This window comes from Aethina tumida, chromosome 5 (assembly GCF_024364675.1).
Source record: "Aethina tumida isolate Nest 87 chromosome 5, icAetTumi1.1, whole genome shotgun sequence".
In the NCBI taxonomy this organism is placed as follows: Eukaryota; Metazoa; Arthropoda; class Insecta; order Coleoptera; family Nitidulidae; genus Aethina; species Aethina tumida.
In genome coordinates, this window is record NC_065439.1 from 16978564 (window position 1) to 17005442 (window position 26879).

Below are 26879 nucleotides of genomic sequence, written 5' to 3' on the forward strand. Positions count from 1 at the left end.
CCCGCCAGCACAGTCGACTCGACTTGTTTATTTTGGGCTCTGGAAAGCGGAATTGTGTTGCGACGACGACAGTACCTCCGTGCAACGAGAGAACCGTTTTCGATGAGCGCGTCTCGCTAGAATCAAATAACAAAAAGAAAACCGAACGCAAAAACTCGAGGGACGACAGCCACGATTTAACCGTACGGGGGTTGTGTGTGTCGTCGCGATGTCAGAGCGATGTGCGAGGTGGGTGGCCGGCGACCGTGCAACCCTGTAGCGGATGAATTCGCCAATTTCGACGGACGGCTACGGAAATGTGCGGATCGGGGTTATTTTGAATCAGCTACTTTACCGGGGGTGTTATAATGTTGGGAGTGCTTAAGCGCCGCTGGAAACCGAAAAGGTATTGTAGAACCTCTCCTTGCGACTAAGACTGTTTTGCCGTGCGGCTCGGTGCCCTTTCTTTACGTCCATACCTGCTGCATGACGGCTTGCGAAATTCGTTTTAAAAATAGACGGGCCAGTTTTTTCTCGATGGGTTACGGCAGGGAATATTGATCAGGTGCACTTACTTACTACCCCCTCAGTTTACGGACTCTCAGCTGAGCTATCGATTTTTACGGTTCGCATAACCTTTTCAGACGTCGAAGCACTTCTTTTCCCACGACGTTTCGACCTTTCCATTTATTGGAGATGCACCCAAAAATAAACAATCACAATGTCTGAAAATGTCAATATTCACTTCAAACCTTTGCAAAATTCATAAATCTTCTTGTATTTAATAAAATCCCACTTTTTGCTCTTTTATTTCTTTAAATTTTATCAGGAAAAGGCGACTCAAACTTATAAACATTAATTCAATTGGATTCTATTAATGTGAAAAGATTTCAGCAATTCCTGTCGTTAATTATTGATTTTAAAACATGCATATTCAACAGTCTTTGTTATTAATATAACTGTGTCAAAATGGAGTAACACAATTTGTAGCAAATCAATAAATAAATTACCAGGGGTTACATAAAACATAATCGAGGGTGTTAATAAAAATTGTTTACAAATTATGACATTATTCAAGTACAAGCCAGACGTTTTATCCATTTAAAAACATAATTATTCAACATTTAACTGTTTCAAAATGGAGAGACACAATTTGCAGGAAATCAATAAGTCTCAAACTGGAATTTTTGGAAACAAATCAGTGCCTCCACCAAAAATAAGTAACAGACAATAATGTCATAAAGGATTTTATTGCTTAATTTTTGTTACATATAGTTCTTAAAGAAATTGAGGAAGGATGTAAACTAAAAAGGTACCCTAATTTATAACAATTTTGATGTGGTGCCAGGTGAATTGCTTGGAGAATTAGGACTGTACGATGGAGAAGCAGGCGAGTAACTTGGTAGGTACGAAGGGAGTAGGTTGCTGACGTTTGGTGTATGAAGGTGAAGAGGGTGAGTTACTTGGACACGTTGGATTTGGAACGCTGTCCATGTTACAGTCCGTTAAGACCAGCGTCCCAATCGACCCCCAGGTTATTCACCTGTAAGTCCCAATTACAGTCTACAAGCCCAAGTTGCTACAGTCCTCGCTCGCCTACAAGTCCCTGTTATTCACCCACTTCACCTTCATAGAGTCCACTTTCCCCAAGCTATTCTCCTGCTTCCCCTTCAAAGGTAGAATGGTCCCATGTCGCCTACTTCTCTCTTCGTCGTATTGCACCTCACATCATCGTCAAACAAAAACTATATCTCATCTAACAACATTAAACACCGAAACCCAATATTCAATTAAAAATTTAAAGGTGTGGGTAAGGTATTCAATAATTTAAATTCCTGGCTATTATATTGACATGGAAAACATAAATAGGCTACTTTAAATTATAGAACTATACGTCGTTGCCAAAATATTTCATTAATGTAATTTCTATCGTTTTACTCATTTGAATACATAAATATTCATAGAGTTTTGTTGTAAATTAAACTGTGTCATAATAAAGTAATACAATTTGCAGTAAATCAATATGCAAATTACAAATGATGGAATTTCTTGAAAGATGAGTGCATTCACCAAAAATTCTAAAAGATGGTGGAATATACAGTGATGGCCAGAGAAATAGACAAAATTTAAAATCAATTTTAAATTTAAATTTTGTCCAGTCAGTATAAAAAATATATTTTAATTGTCTATACCTCTTTTCTTTCTTTTTATGTTACACATTTATAAACGTCGTAGATATTACTTATAATGCTTATTTTAATCTTATTTGGTTAACCAAAGACATAGTACATTCAAATATATTTAAATTTTGTGTATGTATTTACAAATACTCTTAATGGTATTTATTCTTAGTAGGATTTGTATTATTTTATTAAATCAATTTACTTTCAGTGAAAAGAAACATACATTGCCCTCCTCCTTATATATCAACAAATATAAAAAAACTCACTCAATTGAAAATACATTAAGATAATGTCCTAATAAAAAACAACTCCTTTTATTAACAAATTGTTAATCCTTTTTTGTCCTCTAGTTATATAAAAAATTAATTAATTGGGTCATACAATATCAGTGTGTCTAAAATAATCAGACATCAACGAAATGAACAAAACTTGAAAGAATTGTATAATGTAGTAATAGTGGAATTATTTTAAATAAAATATAAAATATTTTCATTTCATTATTAATGTTAATGTTTTCCAATTAATATGAAACTATTAATGTGTGCTATTTCTTTGTCCACCACCGTATATTATTCAAAATAAATATAAGAATAAAAAACAATAATAAAAGTATTCAACTATAAATAACAAAAATGCACACATTTCTAGCATTTTATAGAATTAATAATTATTTATTCTGCAACATAAAATATTTTAATATTTATATTAAAAAGTGATTTACAAACAGGTACAAAAATTTCTTCATCAAAACGATTATTAAAATTTATTTATATTAACTCGTTATGCATATTTCTAAAAACCACTTGTTAAACAGAGCATCCAACAAAACAGATCCACAATTATGCGAAATTAAAAGCTTGATTACGAAACGAAAGTCGAGAAAGGCGCGAATATATTAATGGGCGAACGAAAGCAGATGATATTTGTATTATTTCCTTTGCAACGAAGAAATTGACTTGGAAACGAAACGCCGTTTCTAACCCAAATCGAGACAATGGAGACGAAAACGAAGAAGGAAACAAATTAACATAACTAAAACGCTCCCATTGAAATTCCTCTTGTAAATAAGGGCAATGTGTTCATTATTTTAAATGTCCCCAAATGGTACGTCAAGAGTTTTCGGTGCTTAAAATTATCGAAAATTAATTTGTTATAATATGACGATTGCTTGTTTCATTAATCAATTAATAAATAAAATTATTCACCGTAATTATCTTAAATACCAATAATATCGTGAATACATTAATTATCGTACTGATAAATGTGTCATCATCGAGTCTTGGCTATTTTTAACAAAGTTGTTAACCTGTCCTAAGGTTAACGTAACGTGTGGTATATTTTACATTTAACATGTAACTTACATAATTTGTTTATGGATTAAATACAGTTTTTACAACGAGCGTGTGTGAGATTCAACAACTAATTAAATATTTACTCAGTATTATTATACATAAATCTGTTTAACTTTGTAATTATCTACGATTTTAAGTTTTTCTGGAGACGTTGAATAAATAAATACTTATTATTACTGAGTTTTTTATCTCATTTGTGTTCTGGGAACAGTTTTCGATGGGATATAAAATTATAAATTCAAAATGTATCAAATTTCACGTCATTAATTAGAGATTGTATGTGGCAAACCGGTAGTTCCCTACTGGGTTATTAATATTTCGCTAGTTTAATACTACATTTTATTAATGTAAAAAATGTGGGTCGTGCAACAGGTTTTATGTACTTATTAATCAATATTTACTTTAGTTGTCAATTTTATCTAATCTGCTAAAGTAAATTTTAAATAAGAGGAAGCTGGATTAATTTAAATGAGTTTCAATGAATTTACAACAGATAAAATAATTACTAATTAATCGATTACATCAATCAAGATTTAATTGAAATAGTCTTCGTATAAAATTTAAATTCGAAATTACTGCCAATAAAACTTTCATAGTTTGTTTGGCTAAAACTGAGTAAATACATTAATAGATTGCGATGAGTAGCAGGTATGTTTAACTTTCACACAGCTACTGCAAAAACTGAAAATTTAATGATGCGGTGTTTAAACTGTTCGGGCGCCAGATAACCGAAACAAAAAAAGCTGTTTATCAATTCCGATTTGATAGGAATAAATATTTAAGTAAGACCTGTTATCGAACGAACGGGGACGGATTCCTGGAGGCTTTTGCCCATAAAATTGCACAGATGGAAAGAGAATGTATCGTGGTTTAATATCTAGGAAGTCGGCACTAAATTGGCCGGTGTTGGATAAATCGAATGGCACATTCCCGTGCACGCGAAAAAACTCCTTTAAACGCCATTAAATCAGTCCCATTATATTTGAGTGGCGCGACATAAACGCACGGTACAGTTACGCACCGCGGTAATGGGCGACTGTTTTACAGTAAAATCAATAAATGGTAATGGCGATTTGGTCGAAAGTTTTCCGCGGCCTTTTGTTCGGACGTTAATTGTGGATTTTGCGACGTCACGTGCGTTAATTAACGTGCAAACAACCCGGTCGATGCGAACAATTCGAATTGTAATTAATTCAGATGAGTTTTGTTGGGTCGAAATTAAATTCTGCATGTATAATTGATAAATTCCCGTTGAGCATTAAATCCTAAACGTGATTAGTTACGAACAATTTGCTGTAAAGACTGGGAAAAAATAATAATAATAATAATAAACTTTAATCCGAACCAATTAACTATAACCCGAACAAGATTCCAAAAGCAGGTGGTGCAACCGAACCATAAAATTTAAAAGTGCTCGCTCATTATTTATTTATTCATGCAAATAGGATGTTTACTTCCTTGGAATAATTGACGAACTGTTAAAAAAGATCTTGGTCCTATTCAAAATTGAAAATGACAAAGGAAATTATTATCTAGGAACGGATTTGATTCCCATAAAACTGAAACAATCTTAAAATCAAATATAGTCGTATGTTAAATAAATTTATTTTAAAAGATTGGCGCCCAATGTTTATTTCATTTATAGTGTTTACATAAAACATTTACTTAAATAATTCAATTTAGATAAAGTTCCAAAAGTTCACTTCAAGTGCATATTAAACATTCGAAAACATATGGTTTAAATTAGATTTCTATTGGAATCTAGCGCCCAATGTTTAAATTTTTATGAGGTTTGGTAGAATTGATTTAAGCTTAAGAAAATTTTAAATTTTAATTCTTTTTAAAAGGTTCTCTGTACACATAATATTTTAATTAGAGAATTATTTGTTAAACTTTGGCGCCCAACAATTAAATGAGAATATCCATATTTTCTGATTTTTATGGTATATTTATACAGTGTATTAAACATATTGTTAATAATATGAGACGAAATGGCTTTATTTACTTTTATGTAACTGATACAATATATAAATTTGACAGTTTTAAAATTAATTTATAGTTTGGCGCCCAATGATTATATATTTTGTAGTGTTTACATAAATTAGCTAGCTAATTCCAAAAATTCATTTTAAATTAAAACATTTCTATTGAAAGCTGGCGATGAATTTTTTAATGCTATTTCATAAAATTTATATAAATTTTGACAAAATACATATAAACAAATAAAAACTATTTAATTTTTTCTGTGTTATACGCATATATATATATATATATATATATATATATATATATATATAAGTATTTAAAATTTATTATTATTTAATTTAATTCAATATATTTAATGAATTGTATATGTTAAGAAGAAGATTTGGCGCCCAACTATTTAATTTTGAGAAATTTTTTGTCTAATATCTTTCATTCTAAGCTGACGTATGAATTTTTTAATGCTATTTCAAAAAATTTATATAAATTTTTACAAAATATATATGCAAATAAAAGCTATTTAAATTTTTCTGTATTATACGTGTACATATATGAATATAGTATAATAGTAATTTTGTTTAATTTAATTTAATATATTTAATGAATTGTATGTTAAGAAGAAGATTTGGCGCCCAACTATTTAATTTTGATAAATATTTTGTCTAATGTCTTTTATTCTATTCTATTCTCATCATCATCGTTTCCTAATAATAATAATAATAATATGTTTTATATAGTATACTTAAATGTTAAAAAGGTTTTCCTTAAATTATGAAAAAGGCAAATAAAATTAATATCTGGTAACAAATAAAATTTAATTTATGAAAAACTAACGAGATAAAGTGAAAAAAATTAATTATCTTGGTCTTAAACAACAATATAATATTAAAACAGAAAATCAATAAAGAAATTTTAAAATAAATTTATATAAAACAATTGGCGCCCAACGTATAAATATTCTTAAATGTTGCCATAAAACACTTATTTAAATCATTCAAGTTAGACAAAAATTACAAAAACTAAGTTTAAGTGTTTTTTAATCGTTTCAAAATAAAAGGTTTTAGATTAAAATTTGGCACCCAACGAACAAATTTAGTATTTAGATAATTAAATTAAGATAAATGATTTATTAAATTTTATCAAAATAAACTCAGTCTATTTAAAGTTTTCCGTGATAGATGTATGTTGTGTGACATTAAATTTAATTTAGTGAATTGTTTATGTTAAGATTTGGCGTCCAACTATTAAATTTTGATAAAATTTATTAAACCAAATATTTATAGTTCATTGATATATTATTAAATTTATAATATATAGTGAACTATTAAAAACGTCCTATTCCTATTCAAATATGAAAATGTCAAATAAAATTAATACCTGGGTACGGAGTGAAATTGATTCATGCAAATCCAACTATACAGAGTGAAATTGCGAACAATGTGGGACGAAATGCAGAAAATAAATTAAATCGGAATAATCCCACACAACTGTGCTTATTTAAAACCACATAGATAAGCGAAATGCGAATGGAACTGAGAGAGCGCATTGTGTTCCGATATTAAAACGGAATTGCATGATAAAACGAAATTATCCGACGTAATAAAGCCAGCGAAGTCCGATTTTTGTGCTTTCTCGTGTCGGTAACGCTTTTAAAATTGTTTTAATTTATTGGACGCGTAGCGGGAGGACAATGCGGCAATAAAGCTTCCTTTAAAACAGTAACGGCAATAAACTGGGTCGTTAACAAATTTATTTAACTTTTCTTAGTGCTCATTTATGAGCACAATTCTTTCAGTAAGTCAATAAGCTCTGCACGATTAGTGTCGTGGCACAGGAAGTGGCTTACGTAAATATTTTTACGAAAATACATCTCGGTATGACTCGATTTAGGCGCGGAACAGCGTTTTAATGGACGAAATTAATTAACTGGCACGTTAATTGATGCTTTCTAGATTTGTTACACTTACGTTCAATGACACGGCGCGATTGTAGACGAAACAAAAAATTATTTAATACGTCTGCGGCGTGGGAAAGACGAAATACTTTTATGGAGAGTCGGTTATGATTTGGGTTCCGGTCCAGATCGTTAATAAAATACAAATTATACCAAGTACAAATAGATTTTAAAAATTAAATCCGACCAATTTGACGGGGAATGCTTCTTACATAACCACTGAGATGCCGGCAAAGATGCCTCATCTCGAAACGGACGGACACATAAATTTCGTTGTCCGGCACAACTGTAACGCGTCTTCAGGTGGTTGAACAAGAAAACGCTGTTTGCGTTGTTAACGATCGTGCACAATTGCCTCGGAGACACTCGTTTTTATGGGCCGGAGGAAATTTATGTCGTCGCTCTGCAATCACTCGATTGTTCCGGGCCATCAGTCGAAATTCTAACGACGCGACCGTGCAGGTTTTTCGGGGTTTGAAGAACTACGACGGTCGTATGTCAAAAATAAAAAATAAAGGGAAGAAAGAAAACCCGGATCGTGCAGCAACGAATTACCTGTCGAGGCTGTATAATGCACGTCTTACATCTAGACGGCGGGGGGCCTTGTGTTCGTGCAATTTTGCATAATGAACACTTGCCTACTACTAATTGAACATTCGCAGAAACTCCGTACACCTCGTGCGCTCCGAGACGGATTCTCTCATGCCTTCGCATCGTCAGGGTTATTGTCTTCTGCCGGGATCGTTCTTTCTCTTTGTGGAGGCGCACCGGCCCGCGACGCAATCTCCTTTGTCTCGGCCCTTTTACCACTTTGATAATGACAATATTACAAACTTTATGGTTTCACATAAATAAGTTAAAATTATACTGTACTACGCTGGAATTAATGTAACATTCCCTGTGGAATTAATGCTGATCTAATAATATAATATAATTATAAATTTTATAACAAATAACGGTAAACATTTAAATTAATACACGCTAAGTTTATTTTCTGGAACAGGCTTTATCTGACTTATATTTTAGATATATCGGGAAAATATCAAAATTAATACCTATTTAGATATGGCGATGATAAAAGAAATTCAGAAAATTGTGCAACTAAAAAAATAAAATTTATCTGAATTAAGAGGAATTAAATTAACAGAACAAAAAAAAAAAAAATATTGGTAAAAATTCATCATCCTTTTCACACTTCCCGTTTAGTATAATATGTTTATAGAATTTATTCTGTTTTTGTAATCTAGAATTAATTTTATAATAAATATTTTTATCTTTATATTCAAATTATTTAATGCAAATATCCTATAATTACAAACATCTAAAACTATTTCGAGAAGATAATAATAAAAAATATCAAAAAATTGTAAAAAAAGAATTTTTTTATAAAATTTTTGTAAAAATTCTTCATTCTTCTTACTCTTCTCCTATTTGTAATCTAGAACTAATTTTATAATAAATATTGGTAAAAATCTTTAATGAAATTATTGACAATTATTTTACTTATGTTAAGATTTGGGACTTAATTTTGCAAATTAAACAAAAAGTCTATTTAAAATTTATTGTATGACATGAATAATACTAATTATATTTATTTTAATTTAATATATTTAATGAATTGTATATGTTAAGAAGAAGATTTGGCGCCCAACTATTAAATTTTGAAAAATTTTTTGTCTAATGCTTTTTATTCTTTTCTATTCACATTATTCTCATTTCCTAATAATAATATGATTTATACAGTATACTTAAATTTTAAAAACGTTTCCCTTGAATTATGAAAAAAAAAACAAATTAAATTAATATTTGGTAACAAATAAAATTTAATTTATGAAAAACTAACTAGATAAAGTGAAAAAAAATTAATTATCTTGGTCTTATACAACAATATAATATTAAAACAGAAAATCAATAAAGAAGTTTTAAAATAAATTTATATAAAATAATTGGCGCCCAACGTTTAAATATTTTTAAATGTTGCTATAAAACACTTATTCAAATCATTCAAGTTAGGCAAGAAATACAAAAACTAATTTTAAGAGTTTATTAAACGTACCAAAATAAAAGTTTTAGATATAGAATTTCTTCTGTTTTTGTAATCTAAAATTTATTTTATATTAAATATTCTTATCTTTATATTCAAATTATTTTATGATAAATATCCTATAATTACAAAATTAAAACTATTTCGAGAAGATAACAATAAAAAATATCAAAAAATTGTAAAAAACGAATTATTTTCATGAAACTTCTGTAAAAGTTTTTCGTTTTTCTCACTATTCTCGTATTTGTAATCTAGAACTAATTTTATAATAAATATTGGTAAACATTTTTTAGTCTTTAATGAAATTATTGGCAATTATTTTACACCAAGTTGATTAGACATGAAACAGACCTGTTTTGTTTTTATGTTCAATAATTTATTTTATGATAAATATCGAATAATTATAAATATTTAGAATTATCTAGAGAACATGATAATAAAAAAATGTAAAAAAAATTCTTTATTGATCTAAAACTCCCCATAATTAAATTAACAGATTGAAAATTAAATTTTTATAAATGTTCTTCATTGTTCTTACACTTCTTCACCAAGTTGATTTAAAATGGAATATGCATATACTGTCTTTATAACTTTATTTTATTTAATTCTAAAAATTATTCTCTTTTTCTAAATAATGATTAATTTTTTATATATTATTTTGATTATTTTAAAACAGTATCTTATTATTGAAAAAATCAACAAAAATAAAGAATTACAAGTATATAAACAATGTTGGAATAATTGTTGATTCTTTCATTAAAATATAACAAAATATGGTGAAAACACTTAATTTATTAATAAAATTATTTGCCTCGAAGTCCATATTTAATGAAACAGACCTTCAGCAAGTGGTTAGACTCAAAACTTACGACAGGGAAGACACAAAGGTGGAATACTCCGTAATTCTAGCATCCCGGAGGGAAAAGAGTATTTGCGGGTGACCGCGGAAAACAACGGGCCTTCGCCGTTGTTAACTGCCACACAACCAATAATTTATGGAGTCACAAATTACCACGTCCATCCACCTTACGACTCGGCAAGATTATCTCTGCTCCGGCCTCATTTTCATAATTATCGTGCGGGAGTCGGCTTTCAACTCGGAAAGATCACAAGAAAATGTGATGCGTTTCCATCTAACGCTAACAATAAGAACACACAGTTTTCAGATCTTGTGGCGTCGCTGAAGGGTTGTAAGCACTGATCATTTTCATGATTTAATGGCACTTTTGGAGGGAATTAACAATAAAATATTAACTATTTTTTTGTAAACGATTCGCTAATTATGATTTAATTTCTTTGATGAGATTAAGGGAGTTTCAAAATGACTGGGACCTAATAAAATGGAAAATGATTGATTTAACAATCAATGGTAATCATTGGAATTAAAATCTCTAAGGTAGTTTTATTAAAACGAGTTCATGATATCACTCTTGACCTTCAATAGACTTTACTTGGCACGGTACCTATTGTTTAGGTGGATATTTTGGCAATTTCAAGAAAAAAAAATGATTTCTTAATCGAATTTCGTAATGTTTTCACCATAATCATGAGAAACGGTGCTTTAAAGGAAAACTTACTAATCGACTGGTTCCTAATAAAATGTTAGTTTTATTAAAATGAGGCCATAGACCATAGACTTTATCTGGTACGGTACCAATTCCTTAATGAATTTTTTGGCAATTTCAAAAAAAATAAATAATTTCTTAATTGATTTTCATAATTTTCCCACCACAACCTTAGAAACGGTGCTTGAAAAAAAATGTTCCCAATAAAATGAGAAATAACTCAGTATCCATATTTTTATCAATTTAAAGTTCTGTTAAAAAGTCTCACCAAATAGAAAAATATTTGAAAGAAGATTTATACATTGATTTCAAATTATTGTAAATTATTGATTATAGTATCAATCAAGTATGATTATACCAATTCCTTAAGTGGAATTTTTAGCAATTTTATGGAAAAAAAAAATGATTTCTTAATTGAATTTTATGATTTTTTCACCTTTACCTTAGAAACGGTGCTTAAAGGAAACAATTACCAAACATATAGTTCTCAGTAAAATGAGAAATAACTCAGCATTTATATTTTTATCAATTTAAAGTGATGTTAAAAAATGGTCATCAAATAGAGAAATATTTGAAAGACCTGTAAAAATTTACACATTGATTTCAAATTGTTATAAATCATTAGTTATAGTGACAATCAAGTATCAGTCATTAAAGTGTCTAAGGAATAGATGTTAGTTTTATTAAAATTAGATGATTATACCATACTTGATCTTCCATAGACTTTACTTGGCACGATACCAATTCCTTAAGTATAACTTAGCAATTTCAATGAAAAAAATATGATTTCTTAATTGAATCTCATAATTTTTCCACTATAATCTTAGAAACGGTGCTTGAAGGAAACATTTACCAATCACCAAGTTTTCTATAAAATGAGAAATAACTCAGCGTCTATATTTTTGTCAATTAAAAGTTGTGTTCAAAAATTGTCATCAAACAGACAAGAATTTGTCACACCTGTAAATATTTACACACTGACTTCAAATTGTTATAAATCATTAGTTATAGTGTCAATCAAGTATCAGTCATTATAATTTCTAAGGAATAGATGTTAGTTTTATTAAAATTAGATGATTATACCATACTTGATCTTCCCTATGGTATTGGTACCGTGTCAAGTAAAGTATAGACTTTACTTGACACGGTACCAATTCCTTAAGTGGAACTTTTAGCAATTTCAATGAAAAAAAAAATGATTTCTTTATTGAATCTCTTAATTTTTCCACCATAATCTTAGAAACGGTGCTTGAAGGAAACATATACCAATCACCTAGTTTTCTATAAAATGAGAAATAACTCAGCATCTATATTTTTGTCAATTAAAAGTTGTGTCTAAAAATTGTCATGAAACAAAGAAAAATTTGTTAGACCTATAAATATTTACACATTGACTTCAAATTGTTATAAATTATTAGTGATAGTGTCAATCAAGTATCAGTCATTAAAATTTCTAAGGAATAGATGTTAGTTTTATTAAAATTAGATGATTATACTATACTTGATTTTCCATAGACTTTACTTGGTACAGTACCAATTCCTTAACGGATTTTTTAGTAACTGCATAGAAAAAAATTTCTTCTTTTCTAACAAAACCTTAGAAGTCGTGCTTGAAGGAAAAAAATCAACTAGTTTTCAATAAAATGGAAAATATCTCAGCATCTATATTTTCATCAATTTGATGTAGCGTTATGAAATGATCATTAAATGAAAAATATTTGAGAGATGCATAAAGCTTTGCCCATTGATTATGTGTATGATTATATCATACTGAGTCTTCCATAGACTGTATTTGGTACGGTACCCACTCCTGAAGTGGAATTTTTACAACATCAAGAAAAAAATTTTAATGTCTTAATTGAATTTCGTAATTTCTCCACCGTAACATCGTGAAACGGTGCTTGAAGCGTCAGCGTGCAAACCGTGCCGGGCTCTGCGAGCCGTGAATTACAAAAGTGCGTTTTAAAATTTAAAAATACGCCTCATAAATACAGATGTTTACGGGTGGCACGGTGCGCGAATACATCTGCCCGTTGTGCCGCAGTTCCGCGTTCTCGTGCCGCATAAAATGTGTATTTAGGTTCCGGACACTTTTACGGACGCGCCGTCCAGTTTTCTGGGAAAAAAACACTACGAGGCACAGTTGTCCGTGTGGTACTATTTACACGTTTATTTATCGCGGCCGACAAACTGTGAAGAACGAGCGGCTCCGTACGGTACGACGTGAATGTCAATAAGCGTCTTCGCGGAGTGCATCACGTAGTCGTAATCTCTACCGAGATGCACTCGAAAGGTCTTTTTGTCCTGTTCCTTTTTCGACGTCGCATCATATTCGGACGGCGACAAAGAATTTTTCACATGACGCGATTCACTAGTGGCGGAACGTTTTCATTTCGATGCGTTTTAAATTTAGTTTCGGAGTGATATACGACGGACGACGGGGCATTTGTAATATCCAGGGCACTTTGCAAGTTCAACGTCTCCAATATTCCCTCTGATTGTCTCCCGTAATAGATTTAATAATTCCGGAAGAGCTGCGTTAGTATTTTTGACTCGCTCAATATTAGAAATGGGGAAAAAGTAATTTGCTTTTTAAAATTTAAGTTTAAAATGGTGTAACAACCAATTATTATTTTGGTGTAGGCATCCTTGGACTCATTTATGTACGGAGACGTATTCAACAACAATTTGCTTCTATATATTGAAGAAATGATACTCTTAACGATCCCAAACATAAATCCAAAATATAAAAGACCAAAGCATCGATGTTCTGTCGTGTTCATCCCAATCTCCGCATATCAACCCGACGAACAAGATGGAAGACCACGTTAAGACCAAATTCGACATAAACATTTTATAAATTTAAATGAAGTCATCACTGTAATTTAAGAAACTTGAAGAAATATAGACTTCGTCTTATATATGGAAAATCATCGAGTCTATACCATGGTGATGGGCCAAAATTGGGATTTTCAGCTCATGTTTATCTAACAGCATTAGTAAATGCCACAGATGATTTTCCAAGTTCAGATCCAATAATTTTGATATCTCTGACTATTATCCAACGGGAAGACGAACTACCTTAGACAATGTCATGTTAAGGGCAGAAGTGGAAGCCAATCCGTGTCAAATAATTAAACTGGCAAACACTCTTAACCCACATTGGTCGACCATCCAGGAACATTTATTACAGATTGAAAAAATAAGCAAAGTAGGTGTCTCCCATTATCTGTTCGAAGAGAATAAAACAACCAAAAATATTTACTGAATCACCTTAATTAAGGATCAAAAATGATAATAAGAATATTTTAATTCTCAATTAAGTAAAAACATTTTTAAAGATAATAATGGTATTAAATCTTATTGTAAATATTCCAAAATTGAATATTAATTTAGATGTTTTTTTTTTTAATTTTATCTTCTTGATTGTTATTCAAAACTACTAATAAGTACATTTATATGCATGAGAAGTTTTGTATCTAATTTAGAGACTTCCTCAATTAATTTAATTTACTGTAAATTCAAATATTTATAAAATTTCTATAATATTTTATTTTTATGTATACTCCAAAAAAAGACAATAATAATGTGTCTCATATTTTCAAATTTTGTAATAAATATTCCCTAATTTGAACATTTATGTAACCAAAATACTTCAATTAAGTAAAAACATTTTTAAAGATAATAATGGTTTTAAATCTTATTGTAAATATTCCATAAATTGAATATTAATTTAGTTGTTTTTTTTTAATTTTATCTTCATTGTTATTCAAAATTACTAATAAGTACATTTATATGCATGAAACGTTTTGTAACTAATTAAGAGACTTCCCTAATTAATTTAATTTACTATAAATCCAAATATTTATAAAATTTTTATATTTTATTTTTATGAATGCTCCACAAATTGCTCAAATTTTGTAATAAATATGTTATAATTTGAACATTTATGTAGCCAAAATATTTAAAAAATTCTTAAATGTAATTCATACCTATTAATTGATACATTTATATACATAAAACGTCTGTAACCAATTAAGAGATTGGCTTAATTAATTTATTTAAGAAAGATACAACAACAGTCATTAAAATATAGTTTTTGTAATATTGTATTTTTATGTATATTACTGAAAAAGTTATTGTGAAACTTATATACATGAAACGTATTGTAACCAATTAAATTTTCTCATTTAATTTAACTTTCTGTAAATAAGATACAAAAACCATAATTAAAATATATATAAAGTTTTTATAATATCGTATTTTTTGAGCATTAAAGGAAAAAAAATTGAAAGATAATCAAGTTATTTACATGAAACGTTTTGTAACCAATTAAGAGATTTACATAATTAATTTAATTATCAACCAAAAAAGATACAAAAACTGTAATTAAAATTTACAAAGTTTTTATGTATCATATTTTTATGATGTATTACAAATAGAAAACTCTTTAAAAAATAATTAATTATTAAATGTTTATTTAGCAGAATTGAATATTATCTTCTTGATTTTTACTTAAAATCAATTTGTGTACATGAAACATTTTGTAAATAATTAATATAATCCCTCAATTAATTTAATTTATAATGAAGAAATATAAAAAATATTAAAAATACAAGTTTTGATGGATTTTCAGCTCATTGTGTATCTCGAAGACTTGCCAAAGTTATTTTAAGATTATTGTGAGTTGTTCATTTCTAAATAATCCAATATTAAACTGTTTTTGCAATTTAGGGTCCACAAATACTAGTAGAGCATATCTCACATTGTATATTTTTCGAGTTTCTCAAGGGTAGTAACAACAGTTGAAATCAAAAACATTTGATTTGACTACTATCGATTAGATCAATTACCTTAGATAATGACATGCTAAGGGCAGAAGTGGAAGCCAATCCATGTCAAATAAACGAAGAACTAGCAAACACTGTTAACCAACCTTGGTCGACTATTCAGAAACATTTATAACAGATTGGAAATAAGCAAAGTAGGTGTTTGGGTCTCCTATTACCTGTCCGAAGAGAATAAAGCAACCAATCTATCACATTCAAGGTATTGCGTCAACGGTGCCATACAGAACCTTTTTTTGATCGTAGACCAAACTACCATTACCAAATTTTAATCCTTTACACTCCATATTATAACATATATGTTTTATTAAAAGAATAATAAATTTGAACACCCCCTTCATGGTGTTGTAATTTCTTTGTCAGTGAGTATATAAAGACTTTTAAAAATTTAATCGTTTGAATTTTACGTAAAAAAGTGACATATTTTCCGGTACTTAAATAAATAAATCATGAACATTCAATAAAGTAAATTAGTTTTTCGGCACCCAACATAAAATGGCACTCTCATTTTGTCCTGAGGCTGATGAATTCAATCGAAACGATCGATACTTAAATGGAAACAATTTACAATGTAATACTGAACCCTGTACGGGTAATCGTTTGCAAATTTATTCAAACAAACTTTCCTTATTGTGCGTGTTGCTTAACACAATTATTGTCCGACGACGATCAGCGACTTAATGATTCATTAATTAAGCACAAAACTCCATTAAATTAAACACCAATTATTATTAACATTCATCCAGCATCTGTAAACAAGGTGCAAACTTCCTCTAAAACAATATGGTGCCCAGATGAAGTGAAACGTGTGCGTGTTTAGATTATTTTTTCGTATTGTAATTCTGCCAGAACGAATGAGTAAGTGGCTCGTTACTACTTATGTTAGTGGTACTCGTAGCTCGTAGAGGAAATAGTAATGCATGTATGATAAGGTGCACACCCATGTGGTTTAATAATAAAACTTTATCTGGAAATAATAAGCTCATGCATGGATCGTGTGAAGTGGACGCGCATTAACCGAATTAAGTCGTCGAACGCTTAGGAAAGTTTTCGACTAATTGCGTACGAAAAATCGACGAGGAAATCCGGTTAATTAAGCGATAGTGTCTTTCGACAGTCCAATTAGCGAAATAGTTAAATATTAAAGCGGGTAATAAAGATAAATTCGGACTTTTTGTACATTAACTGGATGGTAAAAGTGAGTGTGTTATCCCGCAAAATGGACATATGAATTAATTAAAAGCCCATATATCAGCCTACACCTCTATTATTAATGGATTTTTAGTGTTATATCTGTCCCGGTTCCGCGATTTATTCGCAAAATGTGCACGTATTAATTATGGTCTAATAATTACGAAACGCATGCAGAACTGTTTCATTTAATTAACAATACATATTATGTAAGTGGAGATTTTTTTGCAAACTGTTATAAATCAAAATGTTTATTTATATGACAATTGTTTGTGTGTGTTGTGCAATTTCCTACAATTATTTTAATTAAACACTGTAGTACAGAAAAAAGTTGGCAGAGAATTAACAATTAAGTCAAACTTTCAAAAAATTATTTAAAAGTCAAAGTTCAAATTTAAAAACTTCATAAATAGACTTAAACTTAGTTATTATGATATATAATAATTTTACTATTTTAATAATAATTTATATCTTTTATGACTTGTGTACTTTAATAAATTTTAATATTTATTTATGAGGGAATTGTTTATATGTGTTGTGCAATTTCTTACGTTGATTATATTATAAAGGAGTACGCCAAGAAATAAGAAATAAAACTTGTTTACTTAAAATTAAGTGTAAAAACTTTATTTATTATTTTGTTTTACTAATCTAACAAAAAATTAAATATTTTCATTATTTTATGACTGTTCCACAGACAAAAAATGACTCAAAGAATATTTGTATGTCTCATATTTTCAAATCTTATCTTCCACAATTTCAACATTCTTCATTTCTTCTTGATATGTTACTTAAAGTTACTAATAAAACAGTTTATATAAAGGACACGTTTTCTAACAAACGAGTGGAATTACTCAATGAATTTGATTAATGACCCACACACAGGTGAAGAACACAAATAAAAATACTTTCAAAATCTTTTTATAATGTGTTTTGCGTTGTTGTTTTAAAAGGTAATAATCATAGTTATGAACATAAATATTCAACAATGTTTAGACAAAATCTCTAGTGTTTTTTTCTCTTCGATAATTACTTAAAACACTTAATAAATCAATTTATATACACAAAACGTTTTGTAACCAATCAAGCGACTTCCTCAATCAATTTAAGTAGCAACTAACAAAAAAGATACAGCAATAATGAAACATGAGAGTATTCTTAATATATTTTTATGAGTGTTCCTCAGATAAAAAATGTTTTAAAAGTTAATTTATGTCTCGTTGTCTCAAATCTTGGTAAAGAAATAACGATAATTGAAAATATTCTTTTATTGTTCCACGTATATTTAATTAATGTAAATTTAAAATTTAATAATGTATGACATAGCTTTACATATAAATATTCAAATATTTTAACATTTATTAATTGAAATGTTTTTGTATTTTTTGTTTGTTTATTATTTATTATTTTTAATCAATTAAAATATTTACCGAATCACCTTAATTAAGAATCAAAAATGATAATAAAAATATTTTAATTTTCAATTAAGTAAAAACATTTTTAAAGATAATAATGGTTTTAAATCTTATTGTAAATATTCCATAAATTGAATATTAATTTAGTTGTTTGTTTTTTAATTTTATCTTCATTGTTATTCAAAATTACTAATAAGTACATTTATATGCATGAAACGTTTTGTAACTAATTAAGAGACTTCCCTAATTAATTTAATTTACTATAAATCCAAATATTTATAAAATTTTTATGTTTTATTTTTATGAATGTTCCACAAAAAAACATAATTGAGTGTCTCATATATTCAAATTTTGTAATAAATATGTCATAATTTGAACATTTATGTAGCCAAAATATTTAAAAAATTCTTAAATGTAATTCAAACCTATTAATTGATACATTTATATACATAAAACATCTGTAACCAATTAAGAGATTGACTTAATTAATTTATTTAAGAAAGATACAATAAAAATAATTAAAATATAGTTTTTGTAATATTGTATTTTTATGTATACTACTGAAAAAAGTTATTGTGAAACTTTTATACATGAAACGTATTGTAACCAATTAAATTTTCTCATTTAATTTAACATTCTGTAAAAAAAACATAATTAAAATATATATAAAGTTTTTATAATATCGTATTTTTTGAGCATTAAAGCAAAAAAATTGAAAGATAATCAAGTTATTTACATGAAACGTTTTGTAACCAATTAAGAGATTTACATAATTAATTTAATTAACAACAAAAAAGATACAAAAACTGTAATTAAAATTTACAAAGTTTTTATGTATCATATTTTTATGATGTATACGAATAGAAAACTCTTTAAAAAGATAATTATTAAATGTTTATTTAGCAGAATTGAATATTATCTTCTTGATTTTTACTTAAAATCAATTTGTATACATGAAACAATTCGTAAGTAATTAATATAATCATTCAATTAATTTAATTAATAATGAAGAAATATAAAAAAAAAATTAAAATACAAGTTTTGTGAAATTATATGTTTCACAGTTTCAATAATTATTAACCCGAAATAGTTTTCTATTTTTTTCTTCTTAATACTCAAAACATCCAATAAATCAGTATATGTACTGACAACGTTTTGTAACCAATTAAGAGAGTTCCTCAATCAATTTAATTAACGACCGATAAAAGAGACAAACAAAAATGGGAATGTTGGTATCATCGTCCGGAAGAGAGAAGTCGTTCTTGTCCTCGTGCACAAAAGGAAAAGTCAGTCGAGTTGCAACGCTCGACTGGAAGGAAAATTAAGAACGCACCGGATGAACGTCGTCGACATTTCATTTACATGCAACTGGCGGATACGATGTTTATCGAGGGAATTATAAGCAACGAAAAAATTTCACAAGACAAACGTTTATCGCGATCGTTTCTTTCGTTTGGAGTCATACAGTTCTTTTGTATACCCGGTGACTTTTTTAACTTGAAACTTTGTAATGTCTCGAGTAATGAGTTTAAAAACAAAATAATTATAATAATTATAACAATTTTTTGCCCACATTCCACAAGCCACTGAATTGACGAAAATATCAACCTCAGTTTTGGCCTCCTCTTTAGGACTGAATCGTTTATTACGTAAAAAATTGGACAATAAAATAATTATCGCATGGAGAAATGTCTGGATAGAATTTAACACTTTGAAGTTTCCTTGAAGTTTGTATTGCGATGTGTGGTCCCACTTTGTTACAAAGAAGAAAGACGCCTCTCTAATAACTTTGTCAATTTACAAGTAGTAGATAATGGTCTACATGTAGAATTCCCGTCCTCCTTAGACAAAATATTAAGTATAAAATATGTTCCAGATTTTCCATTCCATCTTGATTAAAACTATTCTTAGATTATTGGAGAGAATACAAAAAAAGCCAAATATTGATGAAAATTTTTTTAAGTATATAAAAATAATTATAAAATATATTCCAAATTTTCTATTCTAAATTAATCAAAAATCATCTGAATTTATTGAAAAGAATCTAAAATATTGCTATTCTGTATAATAAACTAAATATAATAAAAATTGTTTAATTAAACAACAATATCGACAAAATTGATAGAAAATAAAAATATACACTAAAAATTGGTGATTACTAATTTAATTAGACGACAAAAAATAAGCATAAAATATATTCTAAATTTTAAATCATATTAAAAAAAACATATATGAAAAATTGGTGGTTTATATTAAAAAAAAAATTGATTACATAAGAAATGTGCCAAATTAAACAATTATACACTATATTATATATTAAAAATGTTGTTTTTTTTAATTAAATAAAAAATAAGCATAAATTGTGTTCAAACTATTGGAGAGGATATAAAAATTTGAAAAACTTCTGTTGTCCATAATAAAACTAATATTAATTAGTTTGACAGCAAAATAAATTATATTGAAAATGTTAATAAAGAATAGAACTAGAAAAACAAAAAAATAAATATAAAATAAATTTCTGTTCTAGATTAATCAAAAATTATTTCAAATTATCGAATAAAAAATAATAAACAATATAATCAATATTAGAGATTTTGATAAAAAATAGAAAAATGCACTCAAAATTATTGATTAATATTAAAAATAATGTTAGATAAAAAATTAGAACCCTATATTCATTTAAAATTTCTTCAATCAATTCTTGTTCGTTCAATTATTGGAGAGGAAAATTTAAAAAAAAATGCTGTTTTCCATGGTAACATTGTTGTTAAAATTGTAAAAATGAATTAGTTAAATAACAACATAAATATGTTTATAACCAATATATAGAAAAAATACAAAAATTAGTGGTTTATATTATCATCACATTTTCATTTACACAATATAAAAAAATACCTATAAAATAAATTCTAATTTTACTGCCTGAAATTAATCAAAAGTTAATAAATGAATATAATCTGAATATATGATAGAAAATTGTTGTTTTCTATAGTAATTTTCAGTTATTAATATTGTAAAATTATACATAAAAATAAAAAATATAAAAAATAATCTAAATTAATCATATTCGATAAAATTTTTGAACATTTTAATAATTTCTTCAAAAATTGTTTAAAAATAAAAATGTTTTATAAGATAAAATTGTTGTTTCAAATTGTAAAAATTCTTTGATTTCGTCAATAAAATAAATCATATTAAAATTAATCAATAAAATCATTGTATAAATTTTAAAAATAACTGTTTAAACAAAAATTTGAAAATATTGTATAAAAATATACTGAAATAAATAATGAACCAAAAACATAAATGTTTCTCAAAAATCCTATCTAGATTTAGCTGTAATATTCGCTGCAAAAAAAATAGGAGTTCCCATTTCAAAATTACTCTGTGCCCCACCTGTGGTAAAGAGTAAGATGAGGAATGATTAAATTTTGATTATGGATTTTTTCCTGGACGTACTATTCAAGATATATTTAAAAGTACCAGGTTAAAAAATTCCCCCGGTATATACACGTACAAAAAAAATATTGTGAGCATTTAATAAAACCATTTATAGAAATTGAAACAGAAATCATTGTGAAACGCGACGTGAGGAAACACGACGACAAATAAAGTGTCCGGCCTACGTACAATCCGTTTTCGATGCATGCGCAAGAATATTCAAGCCGGCATTAACCAATCTATTTAACATTAAATGATAAAACCTAACTTAATACACAGGTCGGACCTTTGCCGGTTGCGTCACGATCGTTGTATTTTTTTTTTCGACTTGCGGGATTTAATTTCCCATTATTTCTCGTACGTTTTCACAAACGGACTGCCGATCCCCGATTCCAGACAATAAACACACGATTCGACGTATTTTCGACCCACGCACACAAATCGCTCCACGAATCGTTGCTCTCGAATTGATACTGGATGCTGTCACCTTGTTTCGTACATCCGAGCATTTGTTAGAAACGGAATCAATGCCTTTTACCGTTAACTGTTTGTTGTTTGTGCTAATGGTGTGCGACATTAAATTAACTACGTACCTAAAGTAGTACATAGTATCGAAAATTGAAAAAAAAAAAATAACATATTTAATTTAAAGTTTAAAAAAATTTAAATTTCTAATGAAAAATGAATATGAAAAAACAAAAATATTTAATTTGAATAAAAAAGAAATTAAAATTTGTAATTTAAATAAAAAATAACAATAATAATAAAATGTTAAATTAATTTAAATTAAAATATTTAAATTAAAAAAGAAACAATATTTAATAATATTTTATTTTAAAAAAATGTATAATATTTAATTTAAATTAAAATAAAATATCTAAATTAAAATGAGAAAATAATAGAATATTTAATTTAAATAAAAAAGAAATTAAAATGACTAATTTGTAATGAAAAAAAAAAAAATAAAATATTTATTTTAATATTAAAAAAAATAATACAGTATTTAATTAAAAAAAAATTAATTTATAGGAAATAATAAATTTTTAATTTAAACTAAAAAATAATAAAATACTTAATTTTATTTAAAAAAATAAAAAAATAAAATATTTAAATAAAAATTTAAAAAAAAATTATAATATTTAATTTAAATTAAAATAAAATATCTAAATTAAAATGAGAAAATAATATAATATTTAATTTAAATAAAAAATATTATTAAAATATCTAATTTATAACGAAAAAAAAAAAAATAAAATATTTAATTTCAATTATTAAAAAAATTAAAGTATCTAATTTAAATAAAAATAATAATAAAATGTTTAATTTAAATTAAAAAGATTAGTGAAATTAAAATATTTAAATTATAAAAGAATTGAAATATTTAATTTAAAATTAAAAAAAATATATATAATATTTAATTTAATAAAAAAAATATAGAAAATAATAATTTTTTAATTTAAACTTTAAATTTATTTAAAATAATTAACAATTAATTGAAATAAAAATAATTTTTTTTTCGAAACTTTACTGGTTGGCATAAACAGTTGAAAACGTGTGCAATTAACTTTTTTTAGAAAAGGAATTAGTTGTTAATTGCAAATCATCTAATAGTTAAAGATTGAGTCTTTTACTGTAACATTGTAGTAAAAAATATGTAAGTAGATGTGTAGTCAATAAAATAAAACAATAAAATAATATAAAAAGTAGTGAAGTACCAAAAAACTGGTTGTGTTAAATTGTTTATATTAATTAAACCAGTTCATTTTTTGGGACTCTTGTTTTCTATGGTAAAATTGTTGTTAAAATTGTAAAAAATATGACAACAAATTAAAACATATTAAAAATGGTGATGAAAAGTGGAATCATGCTTAAAAAATTAGTGATTTTTTTTATAAAAATAGTTTAATTATATAAAAAACAGTAAAAGTTAAATAGCAACCAACTGGTATTTATCTGTGATGAAATTGAAATAATAAAAAATTTTAAATTAAACCAAATATCCATATCAAAAATGATATATATATATATATATATATATATATATATAAAATGTTTAATTGGGCAAAAAATTAAACCTATATTCCAATTTTCTACTTTAATCATAAATTTGTTCCAATTATTGGAAAAATTGTAAAAAATCATTAAAAAGTCCGTACTAAAAATGTTTATTAAAAAATAAATATACACAAAAAATTAGGGGTTGTTATTATAAAAGTGATTTAATTACCCAAAAATAAAATAAGCATAAAAAATTCAAATTTTTAAATTTTCGCATTATTGGAGACGTTCTAACTATTTGAATAATTGCTGTTCATGGAAAAACCTGTTTTTAAAAATTATTTATGTAACTGATAATAAATGTTAATGAAAAATAGAAAAAAACACAAATTGATGTAAAATGTTTAATTACATATAAAAATAAATAAAAAAAAACAGATTTTTATATATTATAATTCAAATAAAAAAAAAATTATTGAATTGGATCCAAAAATGTTAAACAATTGTTTTCTAAAGTAAAACTATAGTTAGAATTGTAAAAATAAAACAACAAAATAAGCCATTGATTTAAATTAGTAAAATTAGATAAAATTATGAAACATTTTATTAGTTTCTCCCACACAAATTTTAAAAACGACTGTTTTATGTGATAAAATTGTTCACTTAATGAAAAGTACCAAATTTTGCAAAGAAATTAATTAAAAAATAATTTACATAATATAATATATAATTGAATTAATTGAAATCCTAGAAAACGATAGAAAATTTACAGCCCCCAACAAAGACTCACTACCCCACCACTACATTCTCGCACCAGCAATAACAAAGTAAAGGTATATTTGTTATGCTAACTTTAGGAACGTAAATTATTTTAATACTGTCGTCACATTCTTGTAAAACACAGAAACACGGCTGGCGTCCGCTGAGAAATGACGAAATTAAGACTTTTGGCAATGTGCGAACATTCTTCCACTTCCTCTTGTCTTGTTGTCCATTCATTCGCCACCCGAATTAGAACGGTTTGGCGCACGTCTTCGTGGACAACCTCCGCGCATATTGTGACACATTTCCAGTCGCGATCCACTCGAAATATTCGCTTATTCAGGTACAGTATTAATAACTTCTGGTATTTCGGGAATAGTTGAGAGTGTCGCTCCGCGAAAATTATCTGGAGCGATGCGAGACGACGGCTTGAATATTACATGAGATTGGCTTTATTAAATTTCGTCGCTGCCTTTTTGGCTAATGGCCGTATTTTAATTAAATTTACAGCAAACATCCACCTGCTTTTAGCCGATGCGACTGATCCGGTGAAAGATCCGCACGTTTCGTCGACAACGTCGAACCTAGTTTCGCCGTACAATGCAAACGATGGGAATAAATGCGAAGTGGTAACAGTTGCGGTTTATTCGTATCAAACGGTGGCAGTTTTGACCTGGTCAGAACATGTGCTGCGTTTTTTATTGATATCGTTGGTTCTCTGTGACTAATTAATCCATGCGGGGAGACGCGAAAATTACAGGTTTCTGTCATTTATTGTATATGCAGTGATATAGAAAATAGGGCACATACTGTGGGGGCCATTACTATTTAATGTTAATTAGGAAATGTACACCTCTAATTCATTTTGTACACACACACTGTAAACCATTTTACAATTATCTGGACCATCGTCTAACTTCTTATTAGTTATTAAAAATTACTAATGAATACATTCAACATGTTTATCTTAATGATTAATTATTTACTAATCGCTATTACTACAAACTGTACAGTCGGCTGCAGAATGGCATTACCACCCTAAGGTCGAGTTTCGTTTGCGACCTGAACAAGCGGGCTCGTATAAATTATCCCCAAATTTACATTAATTGTTATTTTAGTAAGTAACAATTTTGTGTGACCATCTCAACGCAATAATTGTGGAACACTTCTGTAAATTTAAAAATTTTTGAGTAGTAGTATAATTATATTATTATAAAATTATTATTTATAAATTTACATCGTATTATGTATAATACATTTTGTGCGTTTATATTTGATATTTATAGATGAAATAAAAGAACTAAATATAAACCAAAATTTAAAATATATAAATTTTATTAAATATATATAAAATAATTATAAATAAATATAAAATAATTTAACAATATATATTAGACTGTTTCAAAAAATTCGACAAATTTGTTTTTTTCTTATTTATATCGAAAATCTTGTTGGTAATTGTAAAAAAATCGTAAATTTTAATTTCCTGTTTAAATAAGACGGGAACGGTGTTCTCTTGGATTTTGAAATTTTTTAACTTTCGTTAGAGATAATATTTCAAAATGACTAAAACAGATTTTTATAGAAAATTTAACGCTCTACAAAAAATGTCTCTTACAGTTTTTTGATATATTCATTTTTTCAAAAGTTATTTAACATTAAAGAATTCAATTTCCTATAAATTATCTCCGAAAAAGTTTTAAATATTTTTTACAGATCATAAGTTACCTGCTGAAAACTAAAAATTTTATTGAATAAATGTTACTTTACTTCTTAAAATTAAGCATTTAATTTAAATAAATAAATTAAAATAAAAAAATTGATTGTTTATTATAATCAAAGTAGTATATATCGTTACACTAACAGATTTTTACTACAATTTGGCAATTTGACAATGAAGAGCAATTACAATGCTATATATATATATATATATATATATATATATATATATATATATATATATAGTATTGTAATTGCTCTGATTTGTGATGAAGCTCGTGTTAAAGAAAATTCTGGACTATGATACATTTGTGTATATCATTAGTATGTATATCATAACCAATGATCACATAATAATTTATTATCCCAATTGCTTACAACTAAAAAGTATGACTATATTTTAAAATATCTATAATAAATACTAAAAAGCATTTAGTTAATGAATT

At 27.2% G+C, this 26879-nt stretch overlaps 1 protein-coding gene across 2 annotated transcripts in view; it reads left to right on the plus strand.

Moving 5' to 3' along the window:
- The window catches only part of LOC109604720 (uncharacterized), a 66670-nt gene continuing 39791 nt past the window's right edge, over nt 1-26879 (plus strand). For both annotated transcript variants that reach the window (XM_049968062.1, XM_049968068.1), the window contains exon 1: nt 1-385. In XM_049968062.1, the coding sequence (XP_049824019.1) occupies nt 348-385 (38 nt within the window). In that variant the 5' untranslated portion in view covers nt 1-347. The remainder of the gene's footprint in view (nt 386-26879) is intronic.